Source organism: Notothenia rossii (genome assembly GCF_949606895.1).
Source record: "Notothenia rossii genome assembly, chromosome: 7".
In the NCBI taxonomy this organism is placed as follows: domain Eukaryota; kingdom Metazoa; phylum Chordata; class Actinopteri; order Perciformes; family Nototheniidae; genus Notothenia; species Notothenia rossii.
This window is the reverse complement of record NC_136905.1, coordinates 32,558,684-32,576,084: the sequence shown is the minus strand read 5'-3', so window position 1 is coordinate 32,576,084 and position 17,401 is coordinate 32,558,684. Positions and strand designations below refer to the sequence as shown.

Sequence of the window (17,401 nt, the reverse complement as noted above, 5' to 3'; positions counted from 1 at the left end):
TTAACCAATCACACAAATCCCAAGTCGCTACTAATCCCTCCTTGATACCATGATCCTCTGATCAGCTGAAGGAGGTGAAGAAGAAAGTGGCTTGTGACACTCAGCCTTCCTCTAACTCCCTGCTTCCCTGTGTAAACAACAAGCTAATGATATCACTGCTGACCATTTCACCACCACTGGCTACTCTTAACCCGCTTCATGGTCAGGGCAGGTGAAATCGATACGGACCTTGGTGGGAATGATTATTTTCCTCATGGCTTTTTTTCTTCTTCCCCCCACCAAGGTCACTGACTGGCACTGTGTCCGTCTTGATCCCACACCTGCAGGATTTAGACAACTGGGAGATCAAAACCACTCCGTCTGAATATCTCAACACGTTCGTTGGCTTTATATATCAAGCTTTCAACATCCACTCGGTATAAAGAAGTTCTTTTTTTAGACAAAAACACAATTAGAATTATGTTACATCTTTTCAATATTGCATTATTTTTGTGTTTTCCAAATAAAGCATTAGTTTTGACAATTGATTTACAGAAACCCTAACCCTAATTTGGCATAGCCATGTATTCAACTTCAAACATAATGTAGTTAAATTAGATTACATGTAAAGTTGAATGCTTGTTACATATACAAAGCTTTCTTTCTTTTTTTGGTTTTCTTTCGACAAATACACTTGAATTCCATCCCCTACATTACATTTGACCCCGTGTTAGCATGGTCACAAACAATTTGAAAGCGCCATGTCCTTTCAGATGATACCAGCCGTAGAAAACAAGCTTATTTATTGGGTTATGTCAAGTCTATATGTTCTCTGTTTCTAACATGGGAGTGAGGATAAAGGATTTGTACCTGTTTTACCAGTCAGTTTACAGCAGACAGCACACTCACACCTTGATAACGTCCATTGCAATTAGTTGTTCACTGCGATGAAACAAATTGCATGTGGTCAACTGGAAATTTCATTAAGGGAGATTTTCCTCTAGCCCTCGTTATCGCTCTGCGTATTAATATTTTCTTAGCCTCAAGGATGGATGGGTTGCAAGGGTCTTTTTGTTGAATAAAACAGCCAACCTCACAGTCTCCCACCGCTACCCAAAGCTGTGCATATGCTTAGTGAGGTGCTATTTCACTGCACCCTGAAATAAGATTCTCGGTCAACAACCTACATAAAGTGAGAAATACTCTCATTCCTCAAGTCTGCCTTTGTGTCATTTCCCCCTCTTCTAAATGGTCATGGTTACATCTGCTGAAATGAAAAGATACCTCTATTCTACTTTCATTCCTCTCCCTCCCCCCTTCTCTCTAGGGCTATAGCATCTGCTATTGGGAGACTAAATAACAGAAATATGCAGGAATTGCACACTAATTCCCGTTAGAGATAGATCTTGGCCGGTGCCCTGTCATAAATCAGAGAATTTCGATATGAAATGAGGCAAGCTGCTCTAATCATTTCTGCATTTCAAATTGGATCACTGGCTCAATCGCTTGGCTTTTAAACTGCTTGCCTAAGAGCAAATGTGAGGTGGGAGATAATTCAGCTGAAATCTCTGCCTGCTCTGTGCAGCAGTTAGTTTACTGCTTGAGTGCAAGAGAATGCTTTTTTCTTTCTTCCCCTGGCCCATCTTTTTCTTTTCAACTTTGTTAAATTGACTTTTCATTTTAAAATCGATTAAATTGAGAGAGTCACTGCTGTTCCCCCGGAATCTTTAAAGGGACACCCATCACTGTGCGCATGTGCCTTTATTTGGCTGCTGCTATCATGGCGGCGCTTTGGGGAATAAATATTTTCTCATTTAAATCACCTTTTATCGTGCTGACTGGACTGTAAGCATCAAAGTTCATGCGCTGCATTAGCTATTGCTCATTTCACTCCATTGAAATGCTCACTGGTTGTATTTGTATTGACTATGTGTGGCATGACGACTGTATGCTCAGTTGCTTGTATGAGAAATAAGGCAGACTACTGATTGGTATTGATTAAGGAGCCATGCTAAATGATTAGCTGCACATCCTTAAACATTTATTTGAGTTATTATTTTAAACCAAATCTGCTGCCTATAAAAACAGGGAGGAGAAGAGAGCAAAGCTTTGGTGGGAAAGAGGGAGTACTCCATCCTCTATGCTCCATTCTTCAGGACCTTCAGGCACATTGAGGTGCTCCAACTCTAAAGCCAAACAGTTTAGTGTAAGCTGTACCTGCCCTGAAGACAAGCAACCCCTTTCTCCACCCTGCCTGCTTCCCTTTCCCATATTTGTGTCACCTTTCCTATCTGTTCCCTTCCAATAATTCCCTTTTGCTTTGATATGCTTCCCTTCTCTTTTCCTCTCCTTTCTTATTTTGCTGTCTTCATTTTCTTTTCCGTCCCCATTTTTTATTTTCTCCTCTCGTCTCCTCTCATTTCTAATTTTCTTAAATATTTGTACATCACATGCACTTGATTCAGTCCACATGGCATTTCCCTTCCCCAGCCCTTTAGCATCATACAAAAATGTCCCCAACTTTCTTTGTACTCATGAATATTTCATTTCACAATGTCTGTTCTGATACTATACATAATGTCCCTGGAACTATTTGAAGTAAACAAGAGGAAGCTGAATTTGCTTATGCATATTGCTCCAGGACTTAATCATATCTTGGAGGTATATATACACACGTGTACTCCTTGTGTTTGGCTTTGGTCAGGGGACAGAACACCCCTGTCGCTTCACTACTCACTGTTTGAATTACTCAAAATGTCCCATTTGAATTCAATTGGGGAGGACTTGTTTGATCTTTTGGCATGTAAGTTAGGGCCGACTCCCCGAGCAGTGAGGAGCTGTGTGAGGGAACATAATAGGGGAACCCGGAGCCGGTAATGTTCACCTGTATGGATATTACCATGGCCCCTGGGGGTCAAGGTGGCAGGTGGCGCATTCTCTGGACAGAAGCACTCTTTCTCTGTCAGGATGCGGATGGGGGGATTCTTTTTCAAAGAGGAAGAAAAAGGCGAACTCAGGAGTCGATCAGTCAATGGGGTCACAACAAATCCCTGCTCTCATAACCACACATGGAAGACTAGGATCAGTCAGAGGCAGTAAATAAAGTCAAACAATAAAATAGCAGGCATGATGCTTGAATAAAGCCCCTGACTTTAGATAAACCTCTGTGCCCCCCTTTAGGTATTGGATTTTAATATTCTTTTGAACTCCTCTCTCTTCTCTGGCGGAATTTCGTGATGCATTAGAATGGCATATATTGTATGTGATTTTATTTTTAATGAGTCTTTTTCACACTCAGAAACTGGGCTCTATTAATATAAAAGTGTACACAATCATAAATGCAATAAACAAAGTAGAACACATTTACAGAACAGAGAGGAGGAACATGAAATGCATCGCACATGTAACTAAACCGAACAAAGGTATCTTTGATTTGCATACCACCTGATCGTCTGCATATAGACGCAGCGTTCAATAGTTTGATCCCTGAGTGCACTTCAGAGAAATGGGGTCTGACTAAATCCCCCGTAAAAGCCCAACAATATTTACACCAAGTTAAGTAAATAAGATAAAGATGGTGAACTTGCCCTGCGCTAAATGCATTAGGCGTGAACTCTCTTATCAGAGTCTCAGCACACTGACTGTTAAAAGAGGGGTTTCTCGAGCTGGAAATGGTCTTTGTTACCCAATTAGTTTGCTGACGACCCCTTGGTATAATATTCCTGCTTTGACAGCCTCATACACATCCATCTAATGAGGTGCTGCTGGACCACCAGGAAGCTGTGAACACTGTCCAGACCTTCATCTCCTCCATCAGCTTGTCTTATCTTCAATGCTAACCTTTTTTCAGAACACTTGAGTTGTTCTGCTTGGTTGTTCATCCATTCGGAGAAGTTCTGACGGGGCTTTGTCTTCTGTAGGCCTGGAGCCAACTAGGCTAAGGATCAGAGTGCTAAGGCCAGGACAGGGGACGGCGAGGACTTATCAAGGTCCACCAGCGGGGGTTTGCCTCCCCGTAGGGTGGACGTCCTTCTTTTTCTGAAGGAGGTGAAGCAAGCAAAGCCTCTATGGTTCTCCACTTCCCTTGCCAATATGAGAAGAGGGAAAGAGAGGAGGGAAATTGCTGAATTCATATAAGCGACAATGCTTTTCTCAAGTCAAATAATATAGGATTTTGGCGATGTTTTAAAACCAATTTCTAACCACTGGCAAAAAATGAAGAACTGAAGCTTAACAATTTAAGAAAGGAAGCTTTATATTTCTGCAATCACAGCTAATAGAGCTATGGTCAGCCATCCACACCTAGCACCAAACCCTGCTCTGAGCTCACTATCTTCTGGAATACCAAGACGACTATCAGGGCCTTCCAAACGGAAACAATCGAGGATTATCTGCACCACTTTCCAAGAAACTTGTTTCAACATATCACAAGTGCAGCCATGACAGTGACAGATGGCAAAGCAGCTGGCACCACTCAACTTTGTTTCACTTTTCTTTCTCTTTGCCTCGTCTTCTTCCTCTTTCCTCTCGCGCCTTTGCTACAATAGAGGTCTGTTGTGTATTGTAGTGTTGGATAATCATTCATTGGGGAAGACATATTGCGTACTGTAAAACAAGGCGCTATGTGTGAAGCCAGGGAGTTTTAAGCTTAACTATTGTTGCCTGTCGGACTAACATTCTGTAAAAAAACTAAAGGCTAGCTTAGCTTCTATCGCAGCTAAAGAAGCATCTCCCCAAATCTGCAGCAAGCGAGCAGTTGTTCAAATCCATGAAACTCTTGAGATAAGTGTTAGCGTGTGACTTGTTTAAGTGTTGCACTAAGCCAAATGGAACAGTTGTTCATGAATGTTAATGTTCATATCAAGCTGTTTACGATGTACAGAAAACATAAGCAGATACTACATCTCCTCAGTGTGACAGTTTGCTATGCACACTGTGTCGCTCCCTGATGGGCTACTGGCAGACAGTTGGAAGGGGGGGGGACAGGGACCCCCGGCTCAACCCTCAGGCCCTGCAAGTGTGAAGAGGGGCCCCCCAGGACCCGGAGCCTCACTGAGGCTTTCAGCCGTCTCTGGTCCTGCTCTGCTGCTGCTGCTCCTGAGCAATGGCTGAACAACACTCTGCTGCAGGAAGACAGCTGCCTGTCTGTGAGGATCACTCCAGCGACATGAGCTATATTTTCTTACTCCCAAATCTGCAGAGTAACTCACTGATCTTTTTGAATTAAGATTAAGAATGACTCAACACAGGCTTTATTAGCATTTGTCCGTTATCCCAGGAATTAAAATACAAAACAATCAATGTTTTCTAATGTTTCCTGGATACAGTAACTTAATATCAACATCAATACCTTTGTGTGAAGCCATATCACATCAGAAGTATTAGGATATTTTACTTAAGCAAATGTGATAATAAAACAATGGAATACGGAAATAGAAGTTGAAGATAACATATTATGCTAATTTCCAGGTTCTTATTTTGTATGATGTGCTTCTAACGTGACTTCGTTTACATGCTTTAATGTTGAAAAAGCCCAGTCAGCTCTGATTGGTTACCTGGCCGGCTCTGTTATGATTGGCCAACTGCCTATCACATACAAAGTGTTGGAGCGCTAGCCAATATTAGCGCAATATGTTACGTAGTGATGTCGCTATGTTACTGAAGTAAACAAAGGAGCCAAATGGAGGCGTTTCAGGCAGGGGGGGAGTGTGTGAGTGTGTGTAACACATACGTTTTTAAGTCAAACTACTGCATTGTATTTTAAAGGTTATTTTTTGTATCTGTAAAGAAACTGATCATAATAAAGTGTAGCAATATCTCCCTTTGAAATATAGTGCAGCTAAAGTATAAATTAGATTAAAGTTATTTTTTATCTTAAATAATATAAAAAATCTGTAGAGAAGTGGAAGGATTAAAAACAATACACTCATTTGTGTTTCTTAAAGAGAAAAGCTCAAAGAGAAAACCTCCGATCATCGTGATATGAGCAACAGCATTCATGAGAAATATTATCAAATAACAAAAAAACTACTGTCACTGGCAGGCGTGGTTTAAGTTTCAGAATCATTTCCTCAGAAATCTTTACAAGAGTGCACACCAAGTTATGCTGCAACAGGTTCCCCGTCTTTATATGTGTGTAGATCTTGTCACTGCACCCTTGGCATGTTTGAGGAAAGCATGCAGCCATTGATTACAGTGAGCACAAAGCAATTCAGTGAGTCCTGCTCTGCTTATCAGGGACCTGCCATATCAGTTTGGGTAGTGGTGTTGTGATGTAAGGACAGCAAAATGTCAGGTTCACTTGTAGATCAAGTCAACCATGCATTATCTCTCAAACAGTGGGGCTGGGCTGTGGCCATAATAGCTCCGACTATAGCTGAGTGAGGGAGTGCCTCAGAGCTAACACATGGAGCTGTCGGCAGCAACGAGCTCCAGCCTTGCAGAGAAACCTTCAAAGTGCAGGCTTGGGAAATAAATATATATGCATCAATAAAGAAAACAATGCTAGTTAGTTCGCCACAACCCATTATCCATCTGACTCCCAAACTGACATCAATTTCATGTTGATCTTTGCAAAATAAAGCCCAGATTTATAAGGCTACTTGCTTTCATGTTTCCTCCTTTTTGGAATTTTAGAACATGAAAACCATCGATAATGCCATAGATAAATATATGGATGACACCGCGCGAGGGAAAGCAGGCCAGATAATTACCATTTTACCCATCTGAAGAGACCCCAGCCCTGATATTGGTTTAAACCCAAGAAATAATTGATGCATGCAATCACAAATTGGTTCTCCGCCTAAAATTTGGGCCCATTATTTCATTAGATGAAGCTACATTCTTTTGTGCCAAAATTATTTGTGTGTCCAACACAGAAATTCAAATCCTGTTAGTCCTGATAATGTCGGGCGTTTTCAAAACCATATCCGAGGCAGTGTGACTTACAGATAGAAAGCGCAGGCCACCTTTAAAAGCATAAATCTGAATGTTTCAAATTTAGTTTGTTTGTTTATGTGCATGCATATTTCAGAATGCCTATGTGTGTGTGCCATTTAGAAGCTATAGCTCCAGAGAGGCCCTATCCTGGGGTGCCTTCTTGCATATGTAATTGGATGTTACTGTAAATAATTGCCTGGGCATGTGCCAGTGTGATGATGGTGATGATTTGTGTGTGTGTCGGCTCATGTGTGACTGTATGTGTGTAGAACATGTGTGCATGGTTCTGTACGTATGTGTGTTTGTGTGTGTGCGAGCGCATCTGCCCCATCCGTACTCCACTCTCAAGTCCCACTGATTCTCCTTTCCAGCCATGTTGAATCCTCTTTTCCTTATCAGGCGAGCCCAGGCCTGCATCAGGCTCTCCTTGCTATGACAGAGGCTACAACAATAGGCCTGCGATACCGCTGCTTAGCGCTGCGTTTCGGAGGGGAAACCTGCCACGGGCGCAGATTAACTACAACACACACACACACAAAATAGATTGCAGCCTCCAAAACAAAACATTTTTCAGAATGCCTCCTCTTGATTAATGAAGCAATGACAAGAAGAAAAATATAATTTCTGAAACAGAAAAATCCGCCACCACTTGTTAAAGTTTAGGGGTAGCTAACAATAAACATATTCCAAGGGAGAGGGTGGGCAAAAAAAGGCGGGAGATAAATGGCTTGAGTGATGGGCTGAATAATTTCTGGAGCAGTTTTTGGTTGCACAGGCCCATATTCCTACCCTTGTACTAAATTACACAATAATCACACTCCATCGGTTGACAGCCTCTGCCTCTCTCTCTGTCCCAGGTGAAAATTAGGACAGTATCTTGACATTTTTGCTCTTCTGTAGACTACAAGCTAAAGCTCTCTGTTCGCAGCAGAAAACAGCACACAGTCTGCAGCACACGCACACTGAGGCGCTGGCACATGCCCTCCCACACATACAGTACGACCCAAAACACACACATTTAAGTTCATGTACACGCAGACACTTTGTGCACATGTGCAAACAACATACAGACATTTTAGGCTCTGATGCACATGTTAGCAAAATATGTGAGACTTAACACCAGTAGATTTGAAATAATGTACCTTAATTTTTTACCTACAATTCTAATTTACAGAATTAGACAAAAACGACAGTGATGTACTCACTCAACACTCCTTCATTATGGCAAACATACGTATTACTTAGGTGATTTTAATATAATAGTAATATTGTAATATTTTATTAAGGTGAAAATAGGCTGTTTACTTGTGTTATGCCCGTGCAACCTTCCAAACTGTTGTCTTTGTTCCAGGACCCTTGTTTGAAACATAGATAACAATATAAGATTTGTTTTATCATAAATATGCTCACAGCTTATTTAGCTCGTATAGCTACAATAGGTTTATTAAGATAGAGAACAAGATACAAAAAAGCCTTATAGATTTCAATCTGGAAGTGTTCTCCATTACAATTAGCATGTCATTTGCACTAAAAGGCTCTCAAAACACATACAGACCAGAATTGTATTGAATCCAGACTCATTACAGTGCACCTTGACTAAGCCCCAGTAATTAGCATTGGTAAGGCATTGTACAAGAGGCGGCAACACCCTCATCAACACACATTTACAACAGAGCTCTAAATCTGCTGCTCATTAATAGCTTGCCTCCCAATCAATTATTAACACCTACAATGGGAGCCAGGCTCACCGGGGCCAGGCCTCTCACTCCAGGCAGACCGTGGGCCAGCTTCTGCTCCCGGTTCTGTCCAGCGTAGGTAATTACTGCCTTTAAAGACACCTGCTACTCAATAGCTTCGACCCAGACTGTTAATTTGGCCCCCCGATTGCAGACATTTATGTCTGAGTGTCACTATTAATTTGCGTTAATTTGGGAGAGTGTGAGGGAGTCGGGCGGAGGCGTTGTCGGAAGCCGGCTGAATGTGCTCGTCGCTCACCTGCGCCGGGGCTGCGGCTGTAATTGGAGTCTAATGGTCTGATTGATCAGTGAGAGAAGTGAGGGATGAGACGGCACTTTGGCAGCTCCATCAGTCAGACAGAGAGCAGAGCAGAGGAACAGAGGGGAGAACGTGGCTGACAACAGCAGCAACGCCAACTCTTAGTGTTTCATTTTTTCCCCATCTTCTTCCTCTTTCATATTTCTTGTATTGCTCTCTGTTACTTGCTTTTGGCCCTTACTTTTCTGGCTTTCTTACCTTTGCCTAGCTTAATACAAAGTGCTTTAACCCGGTCCAGTAAGTTGGTTTTCAGTTCAGAGTTTGGTTTCTGACTTGCAATCTAGTATGGTTAGGGTTAGACTTCTGTTTCTCTGATTAAGGCTTGGCATCTACATTTGTATCATTATCGTCTCAAAAACATTACATGTTACATTTGATCTGTATTTGGACCAAAACATATTAAGTCTTATAGTTATATAGACATTGGTTTTGCACGATGTCTGATATCTGGATCTATTTCAACTCATTTTGGACATCAAGTCTGCTGTAGTGAAACATTTCCTTTATCTTTTTGGCCTGTCATATAGAAAAAAATCACTTTTCTAGCTTGGATTTATTTTTAAAGCCTTTATCTTCCAATACTGATGACCTGTTGTTATCTTTGTGCATCTCTAATAAAGAACGTATATAAAAACACCACAATAAAAAAAGCCTTATGATCCCTCCAACACAATTCAATGTGATTGTGTTAACAGGTCTGCAACAACAATAACTATAACTCCAGCGCCTCATGCCAGGCTGAGCCCTGGGGTCTGCAGACCTGCCACGGCCGACCCATCAGCTGTGAAATCTGCTTTCCTCTTTGATAAACGGTCAAGATGTGACCCTATCTCTGTCCTGCAGATGCCCAGATTTCCTGTCATGCTTTTTCCCCCTCTGTGTTTTCTGCTTCCTCCCCTTCTCCCCCCACTCTCCCCTGCTCTCCTTTTTCATTCTTTCTTTTTCAAGCTTTACACCTCTCTTTCCAGGCCTGTCTGAACAACTGCATGCAATGCTCCACTCACTGTTCTTTTTCTCAGCATCATCCATCACTCCGGTCAGCTGCTGAGGCCTGTCTCCCCCCAGCAGCCAGCCCACATATCGGCTCCCACGCCACGGCACATACAGCTAGCTCCAGCTCCTGCTCCCATTTGCTGCCTCCAGGGACCGGTGACCCTCCCCTCCTCCCCCATCCTTCCCCACCTCTCCATCAGACTCCACAGGACGACTCCCCAGACACCATCCGGACCCGCTCCTAAACGTCTCTGCTTGAGCCAAAGTGCTACTCATGTCCAGTTGAATGCTTAAATTCACCGTATTTTCATTATTTACTATAAGCCACTTTAAAAAGACATTACTCCTCCGGGCACAATGCCAAGAATTGCCAACCTGTGCACCGTACATGGCGGCTCGACCAAAATAGCTTGACCTCTAAAAAGTAATATCTTAAATGACGTGTCTGGATGAAGGGATAAAATATGTTTGATTTCAGAGAGGGCATATCAATATCTCAGCAGCGGGTCGTGTGTTCCAGGCATGAGAGAGGTGTCACTCCTGCCATATACTCGGGTAATTCATTCACCTCAATGGATTCAAAAAATCTAAGAGAGTGAAAGGACATTTAATAGTCTGTGGAGGTCACACTTCATAAGAATGACTGAGACCCGTGAAGCAATGAGCCTTTATTTCTACCTCAAACGCTTTCTGCTGCCTTTCTGACCCTCCTCTGGACGCCCCTGACACGCATCAAAACTAGCCCGGCTTTTTTTCCCCTTCTTCTTCTTTCTCTTCTCACACTTACATTTTTGTTATTTCAACCTCTCCAGGTGTGGCATCAGGGATCTTGTCTTGATATGTCAGTGTTTGAAGATTTCCACAACTCCCTCGCCTCCCACTGAAATAACTGAGATAAATGCGGCTCCACATTACAGATGTTGCCAACGGCTGCGTGTTTAACAAGGCAACAGCTCAATAACTGCAGGTTTCTATTTAAACAAAAATAAAACTATGCTTCTGTAAGTGATACGATTCCCCCGCGATGTACAACATACCAGAATTGGCTGATATTTTCTGGCTTAAGGAACAAAGTTAAAAACCCTAAAAGGAGGCTCACTAAAACAAAACATGCCAGTTGGGTTGACCTAGCCTTTAATGAGAGATAGTGAGAAGCTGCTAACAGCCACTACCCCATTTGAGAGATGAAACTTAAGAGAGGAGGAGTGCAAGCAGCAAAGCATTGAGAGGGGCCCCAGGAGAATAGACACACATGAGATCCTTAAAGGCAATGTGCCAAAGCTTCTTCCTCGGCTTTTAATTGCGAGGGGGGTTAGGCATATTCTGTAACCCCTCCACAGCCTATTACAGGTGATGACCAGCACCTGCTTGTTTAAAAAAAAAGAAGAGACAAAACCTAAGGAGGATGTGCAAAAGTGGCGATGAATTCCTGAGAGGGCAGTTAGTTAGGAGCCAAGAGCAACAATCAGTTTGTGCATCTAGTTCAGCATGCGGTGTGAATAATTTGTAAAGTTTGTATATACCAAAAGCACCAACAATTCAAAGAGATAAAATACATGACATCACTTGGCGAGAGTCATTTGAGGGACAGTTGAAGGTTGGTATTGGATGCCTTTTTCAGGGAAATCCATGCCGAGATTGCTGAAAAGATATATCTTGAGCGTTACTTTGGAAGGCAACTTGAGGTGTTGCTCTGTAAAAAATAATTGTTCTGCCCAAGGATAACTGGCTTTACCCTGAGAGAAGCCGTATTTCATGGCTATAATACGGCCTGAGTTATTGAAAGCCACTGATGACTTCAAAACCAAGAGGGGAGCTTAGAAAACAGTCGTGACTGCTCTGAAAACGATTTAATAAAGTTTAAGGAATCTGGGAAAACGCGTGGAGGGCCTCTGATTCCCACAATCCTCATGGACTGTTCCTTATGTTTCCTAACAGGATGAATGGAAGCTTGGTTACAATTTTAATGGGAATTTCTTAATTAATCCGAATGCAGAATGAGGAATCAAACCCGTGGAGGGCTTGTCACTCCACCAGAGCAGCAGGTCAACACAAGCCTCTGCTGGGATCTTTTGGAACAAGAGATATAAAAGCTGCTGTGTGCAGGGTAACATCAAAAATAATGGATTGTGACTTCACTCAACTGAAGCCTGGACTGAGCTCAAAATCCACAAATTAAAAGTGTTTTGTCATAAAATATGCAGATTAAATGGTTAAAATGGATGCACTTCAAAGGCTTTTGTTGTGGGCCAGTTGGATCCCGCCACAGTCACCTCAGTATGTTCGCCTGTCATGGGAATTACCATTAATATGGTCTTCAGATAGTACTGTAGGACTTACAAGTAATCATGTTTCCATGGTTGCTAAAGGCACAGTTAGACTAAATGAAGTTATTTTAGTCGAAACTAAATCCTATAAAATATGGTATCATTTATAAGAGATTTTTTTAATTTGTGTAAATAGTGGCTTAATAGTGGTGGATAAATCAATCAATTTTTATGTCAGTAAAAAAAGTCCTCACATGTACCACACCGATAGACAGTTTGACCACTTACCTTGTGAAATGTGCTTCAGAGCAAAGTTCATTTATAATACATGAGTAAGATCAAATAAATGTATAATACCTTGCAATTAACCTTTAAATAGAGCCCAATCAGTTTTGTATGTTACAGCTTGGACAGCCAAGGAAGAACTTGGTTTTCAGTGATTTCATATCAGATACAATTTATTTTTCACTTGGGTTACAATTGCCATATGGGCCATTTTGCGTTGGTATATAGTAAAGTTCTGTGTTGTCTCAGTGCCCTACTAGTTGTATTAATTGTATCCATTTGTTTCTAACCATCAAGTTTGTTGTGGTGAAAAACTAAATGTTTCTCAAATATTCAATTTGATTCAGTAGATGATTAAAACATACCAGTGTAGTGTTTTCAGGGTTCATCTCGATCTTCCCCTCGAACGGTCCCCACGTGGTCCCCACAGGGAGTTCCTGCCGGGTGTGGATCCGACGCTCGCCTTCTTTAAGGAACGCATCCAGCTCTCCTAGAAACAAAGCAGAAACTAAAGCAGTGAGCCTTAGTGCTCCAGCGCACAAGTTCCACATCAATCACAGTGACGTTCATTCGTTGTCCTTAAACTCAAGCCTACATATGCGATTATATGATTGCCTCAAAGCTCTGCGGTAAACAGTGAAGGTTACAGCCAAGGGTTTTTTCAAAATGGATAAGCAAATCAAGTGAGCATCCATCTGATGGTGTTCCTCAGACACATGGCGCACTAACCTTACTTGAAAGGTGTCTTGTGTGGAGATAATCTCTGTGAGACAGTGCAGGCTCGCTGGCTTGCGAGAGCAGCTAGTGGCAGGCTTATTTCTGTTGCTCCAGGAAGACTGGGGCCTTGTTAGTGCTGTGCAGAGCTCCAGTTAATTAACAGTGAAACCGGATAGCACTGGAAGAACTACCGGTGCTCACCTCCCAGTCACCCCGCACTATCTTATCTCTTAGATTCAGTGTACTTTTTTGGGATGGTGATTAATCAAATAGTTATGATAAACCCCTTGGCAGGCCGTGACATAGTTTTCCAGAGAGGATGTTTCCCTGCGTCTTGGTGTGTGCAAGTGTCTACGACTGTGTGTCGAAAGGTTCTCAACTGTAGATTTCCGTCTGGTTGCCTTGACAACTCTGAGAAGTCTTGTTAGAGGAAGTGTGATAGTTCAGACTTCTGTAGCTACAAGTTATATCTGATTTGATAAACTTTCTGGACACAAGAAGTTCCACAAACTGAAACAAAGGACGTTTGAATCAGGTCTGAGCATCGACTGTGTTTAAGAAGCGGACAAAGTCACCATGATGGCACCCATTGGTTTAAGGAGTCCAATTATAATGCCTAAACTAAAGTCTATTGTTAGAGCCATCACTAAAAACATTTTTGATCCAGAAGTGAGAAGTGAGAGTACAACCAAACTAAAACAAATGTAACAAGACATTTATAGAAGACCGAAATGTACACACTTTAGGCTTTCTTGGATGAAAAGGGTTTAAAAATGTAAAACTACTTATTGAGAACATAAACATATTTACTAAGGTCAGATATTAGGGCCAGCTTTGGAAAATCATCATTATTCTAGGGGCCTCCAACATAAAGATTGACCTTTTACAAGGAAGCCAACCTGCCATAAATTGATTATCTAGCCAGGCAAATAAATCTAATGTATTAGTAATCAAACAAACTCTACATGAGTTGTAAACATCGTGTCTTTTAACCTATTTGTCCACACATGTGGCTAATAGGTATTCAGGGCATTCAGTTCATGCTGGATGGGCTTAAGCAATCACTGAACTTTCTGATGCGTATGTGGTATAATGACCTATTCAGCCCTGTTCTACTTGGTAAATATCAGCCGTGTATCTGCGGCACGCTATTGTGTCCCTCTGTTGTGCTAATATGGAAATGTACGCTTATGTGCTCCTTTGCAAACATCAGGTATGTATTATTACCCTCTACAAATGATGTCTCTTTCATAATATACTCATTGGTGGTGGTCACTACACAAAAAGCTAAATGTCAGCCATAATAAAAATTCCCTTGTTTGACCACATCTTACGTAAAAAAACTGCATCACCACCACATGGTCTAAGCACAAATAATTTTTAAGAGGAAATGCAGGCACGGTTTTGGAATAGACCCAACAATGAGATAATCTGGACAGCGTTATCTCGTTCTTTCTTTCACTCTGTCTCTCCTCCCGTGTTCCATGCAGTCTTCCCGGTGCTGCAGTGGAAGGTGGCTAAGCTCATTACAGAGAAATAATTAAACATTGGTGCACAGCTGGTCGTCATCACGGAGAGCAACAGCCACCGCTTGATGCATTCTGTTTGTCCTCAGATAAGACCCACGGCCTTTAACCGCTTGGATGCAAGTTCCTGTTGAGCCCCGCTTGACAAACAGCACAAGCCATCCTCAGCCAACGATTCTGATTCCTTTCCTTTACCCTTTCTTTCTTTTCTTGGGGGTGGGATGCTTGGACAAAACGGGGGTAATGTAGGTGCAGAAAAGGGGGGAAAAAACAGGGTTCGATTCAATTTGTGCAGTTTGTCGTCAGCCATGTTTAGATGCCAGTTGTGTGCATCTCTCACCAAATGTTGCCTGAGGACCTTGGCTCACAGATGGCTTGTCACATCTGTTGCAGATACTGGTGGAGGATCTACACAAAAACACGCGTGGATGAATAATGAGTTTCCTTCATGTACTGTCTGCTTGTTCCCTATGAGCATTTGAAAGTTTAGTAATATTGAAGACATTTACCGACAGATGTGCTCTGTTATCAACTGGGCTAGTAACATTTTTTTGAATTATGGTGGAAAAAACTGTTGATGATTTAATGTCCTACAAGCCCAACAATCCCAACTCTTTTACAAATACAGAAATCACCTTTCCAACAAGAATGGATTAATAGAAGAACCCAAAGCCGGTGTCCTTATTCAACGCTCCTCATCATCTGATTCTCAAATGCCACACACTTGGCAAAACAGAGCTTGTGATGTGGCTCAAGAGCTGTACCCCCTCCTCCAACCAGACCCTCTCTGCTACCTTCACCCTCTGCACCCCAGACCCCCTCCTCAACCCTACCACCGACGCCCCACCCTTCCCTCGATAAGATCATCATCTGTCACTAGACTCTAGGGTCTGTTCCTGCACTCCATAGATACTTGGCAACCCTATGAATGTCCCTTTGTGTGGAGAGATCCTCCTCAGATAGCACCCAAGATGCGCCACGCTGGCATCTGTTTGTTTTGAGTTTGTGCTTTTTTAATGTGTGTCCTGTCTTTCTTTTCTGTTATGGTTTATAGGAATAGGGAACCTCATCTCTCCCTATAATGGCACAAGACTGAATACTAATGAGTTACTTAGTGGCAGGATGCCAGCCTGGTAGGATTTAAAAGATAACTGGAATGTTGACTGACAGAGACCTTAAAACAGTTGAACAATCTCTTTATACTTCTAAATGGTATTGTTAGATATTTAAGTGTCAAATAACAATAATTTCCATATCAATTAATCTGCCTATTATGTTACGGATTCATCAATTGTTTGGTCAACCTTCATTTAGACAAACAGGTTTGATATAAGTCTACAACTGAAATGCTCTTAAAATTGCCTTTTTATTTTAAATGCAATGACAAATTCACATATGATATCAGTGCGAATGACTATTAACCACATGAACTGTAAGCCTGATTTCCTTAATATTTCTACTGGCCCAGAGTAAGGTAGTGGTCACAGATGACAAATGACATCATCAACTTGCTACCGTAGATTAACATTTGTTAAATAAATAGATCAGTTTGGGCTACTTTCAACATGAATTTGACTTCTCTAACTACTTCACCGAACAAAGTCAAAGGAAAATACATTTCCTGTGAATATTTGGTTTACTCCACCTTATATCTTAAGTAAGGAGAATTATGGGTAACAAAGAATGACACCAGTAGAAACAATTGCGAAAATAGGTTTGAGCTTCAAACGGCAGATGATCCCTATTGATATCAAGCAGTACCTTTGATTCAGAGCATATAAATGTCTGCTGTTCAAAGTTCAATAACCTGTGCGTGGCAATTCACAGATGTCCTACTGAATTCCAGTCATCTCCGCTGACAAGCTGCGTTAGAGAGCCCGCACATGGGCTATAAATTAATATACCATGAGAGAGGCATATGGGGTGAAATGGAATGTACTGTATCGGTTCAACAAAAGGTGCCACATCTTTAAAGCAGATATGTGATATGAAATTTTACAGCTGAAAGAGAAATGTCACAGAGCTCTGATAAGAGAGCGATGAACTTTCTTCCCCCCCTACCCAAACCGCTATTATCAGGTCCTAGTGTGCAAAATGCATCATTTATAACCCACAACCCTATTATCTCTGAGCAACGCACTTGTTTTAAAACAGTGGAGGACCCTCACCACCATCATCTCCTCCTCACCCTCCTCCATCTTCCCCAGACCCACCCTAACCCGCCTATATGTGGCTGCTTCTGGCCCTGAACAGCTGGGAGAAAGTTAACAACCGTAGGAGTTTGGTCACGTGAGGAGGGGGGGTGATTTGGTAGTGGGGTTCACCCCTTCAGGTCAGGCTTGTTGTCAGGCTGTGGCGGGCTTGGGGGGAAAGAGTTAAACAAACCAAAGGGATTAGGGCCTTTTAGCTGTGACACTCCACTCAGGCTGAGCAGGGGGCTGGGGGGGCCATTGTGGAGGGATTGGAAGGGGCGGAGGACTCAAATCCCCCTCTTGTAGAACGACCCAACACAGTATTGTTTTGAAAGACACAGCTAGCAATACAGGTGTTTCAAGCCCACCGCCAGACAAAGATATCCATATTGGACCTGAAAAAAACAACAGAATGTATTCAATGTTTATGCTTTTTTAATGTGTGGTG

At 42.1% G+C, this 17,401-nt stretch overlaps 1 protein-coding gene across 2 annotated transcripts in view; it reads right to left on the bottom strand.

Annotated features, from left to right (window-relative positions):
- zfpm2a (zinc finger protein, FOG family member 2a) overlaps positions 1-17,401 on the bottom strand; it is a 127,004-nt gene that overhangs the window by 52,823 nt on the left and 56,780 nt on the right. For both annotated transcript variants that reach the window (XM_079641089.1, XM_079641088.1), the window contains exon 4: positions 12,884-13,008. In XM_079641089.1, coding sequence (XP_079497215.1) covers positions 12,884-13,008 — 125 coding nt within the window. The remainder of the gene's footprint in view (positions 1-12,883; positions 13,009-17,401) is intronic.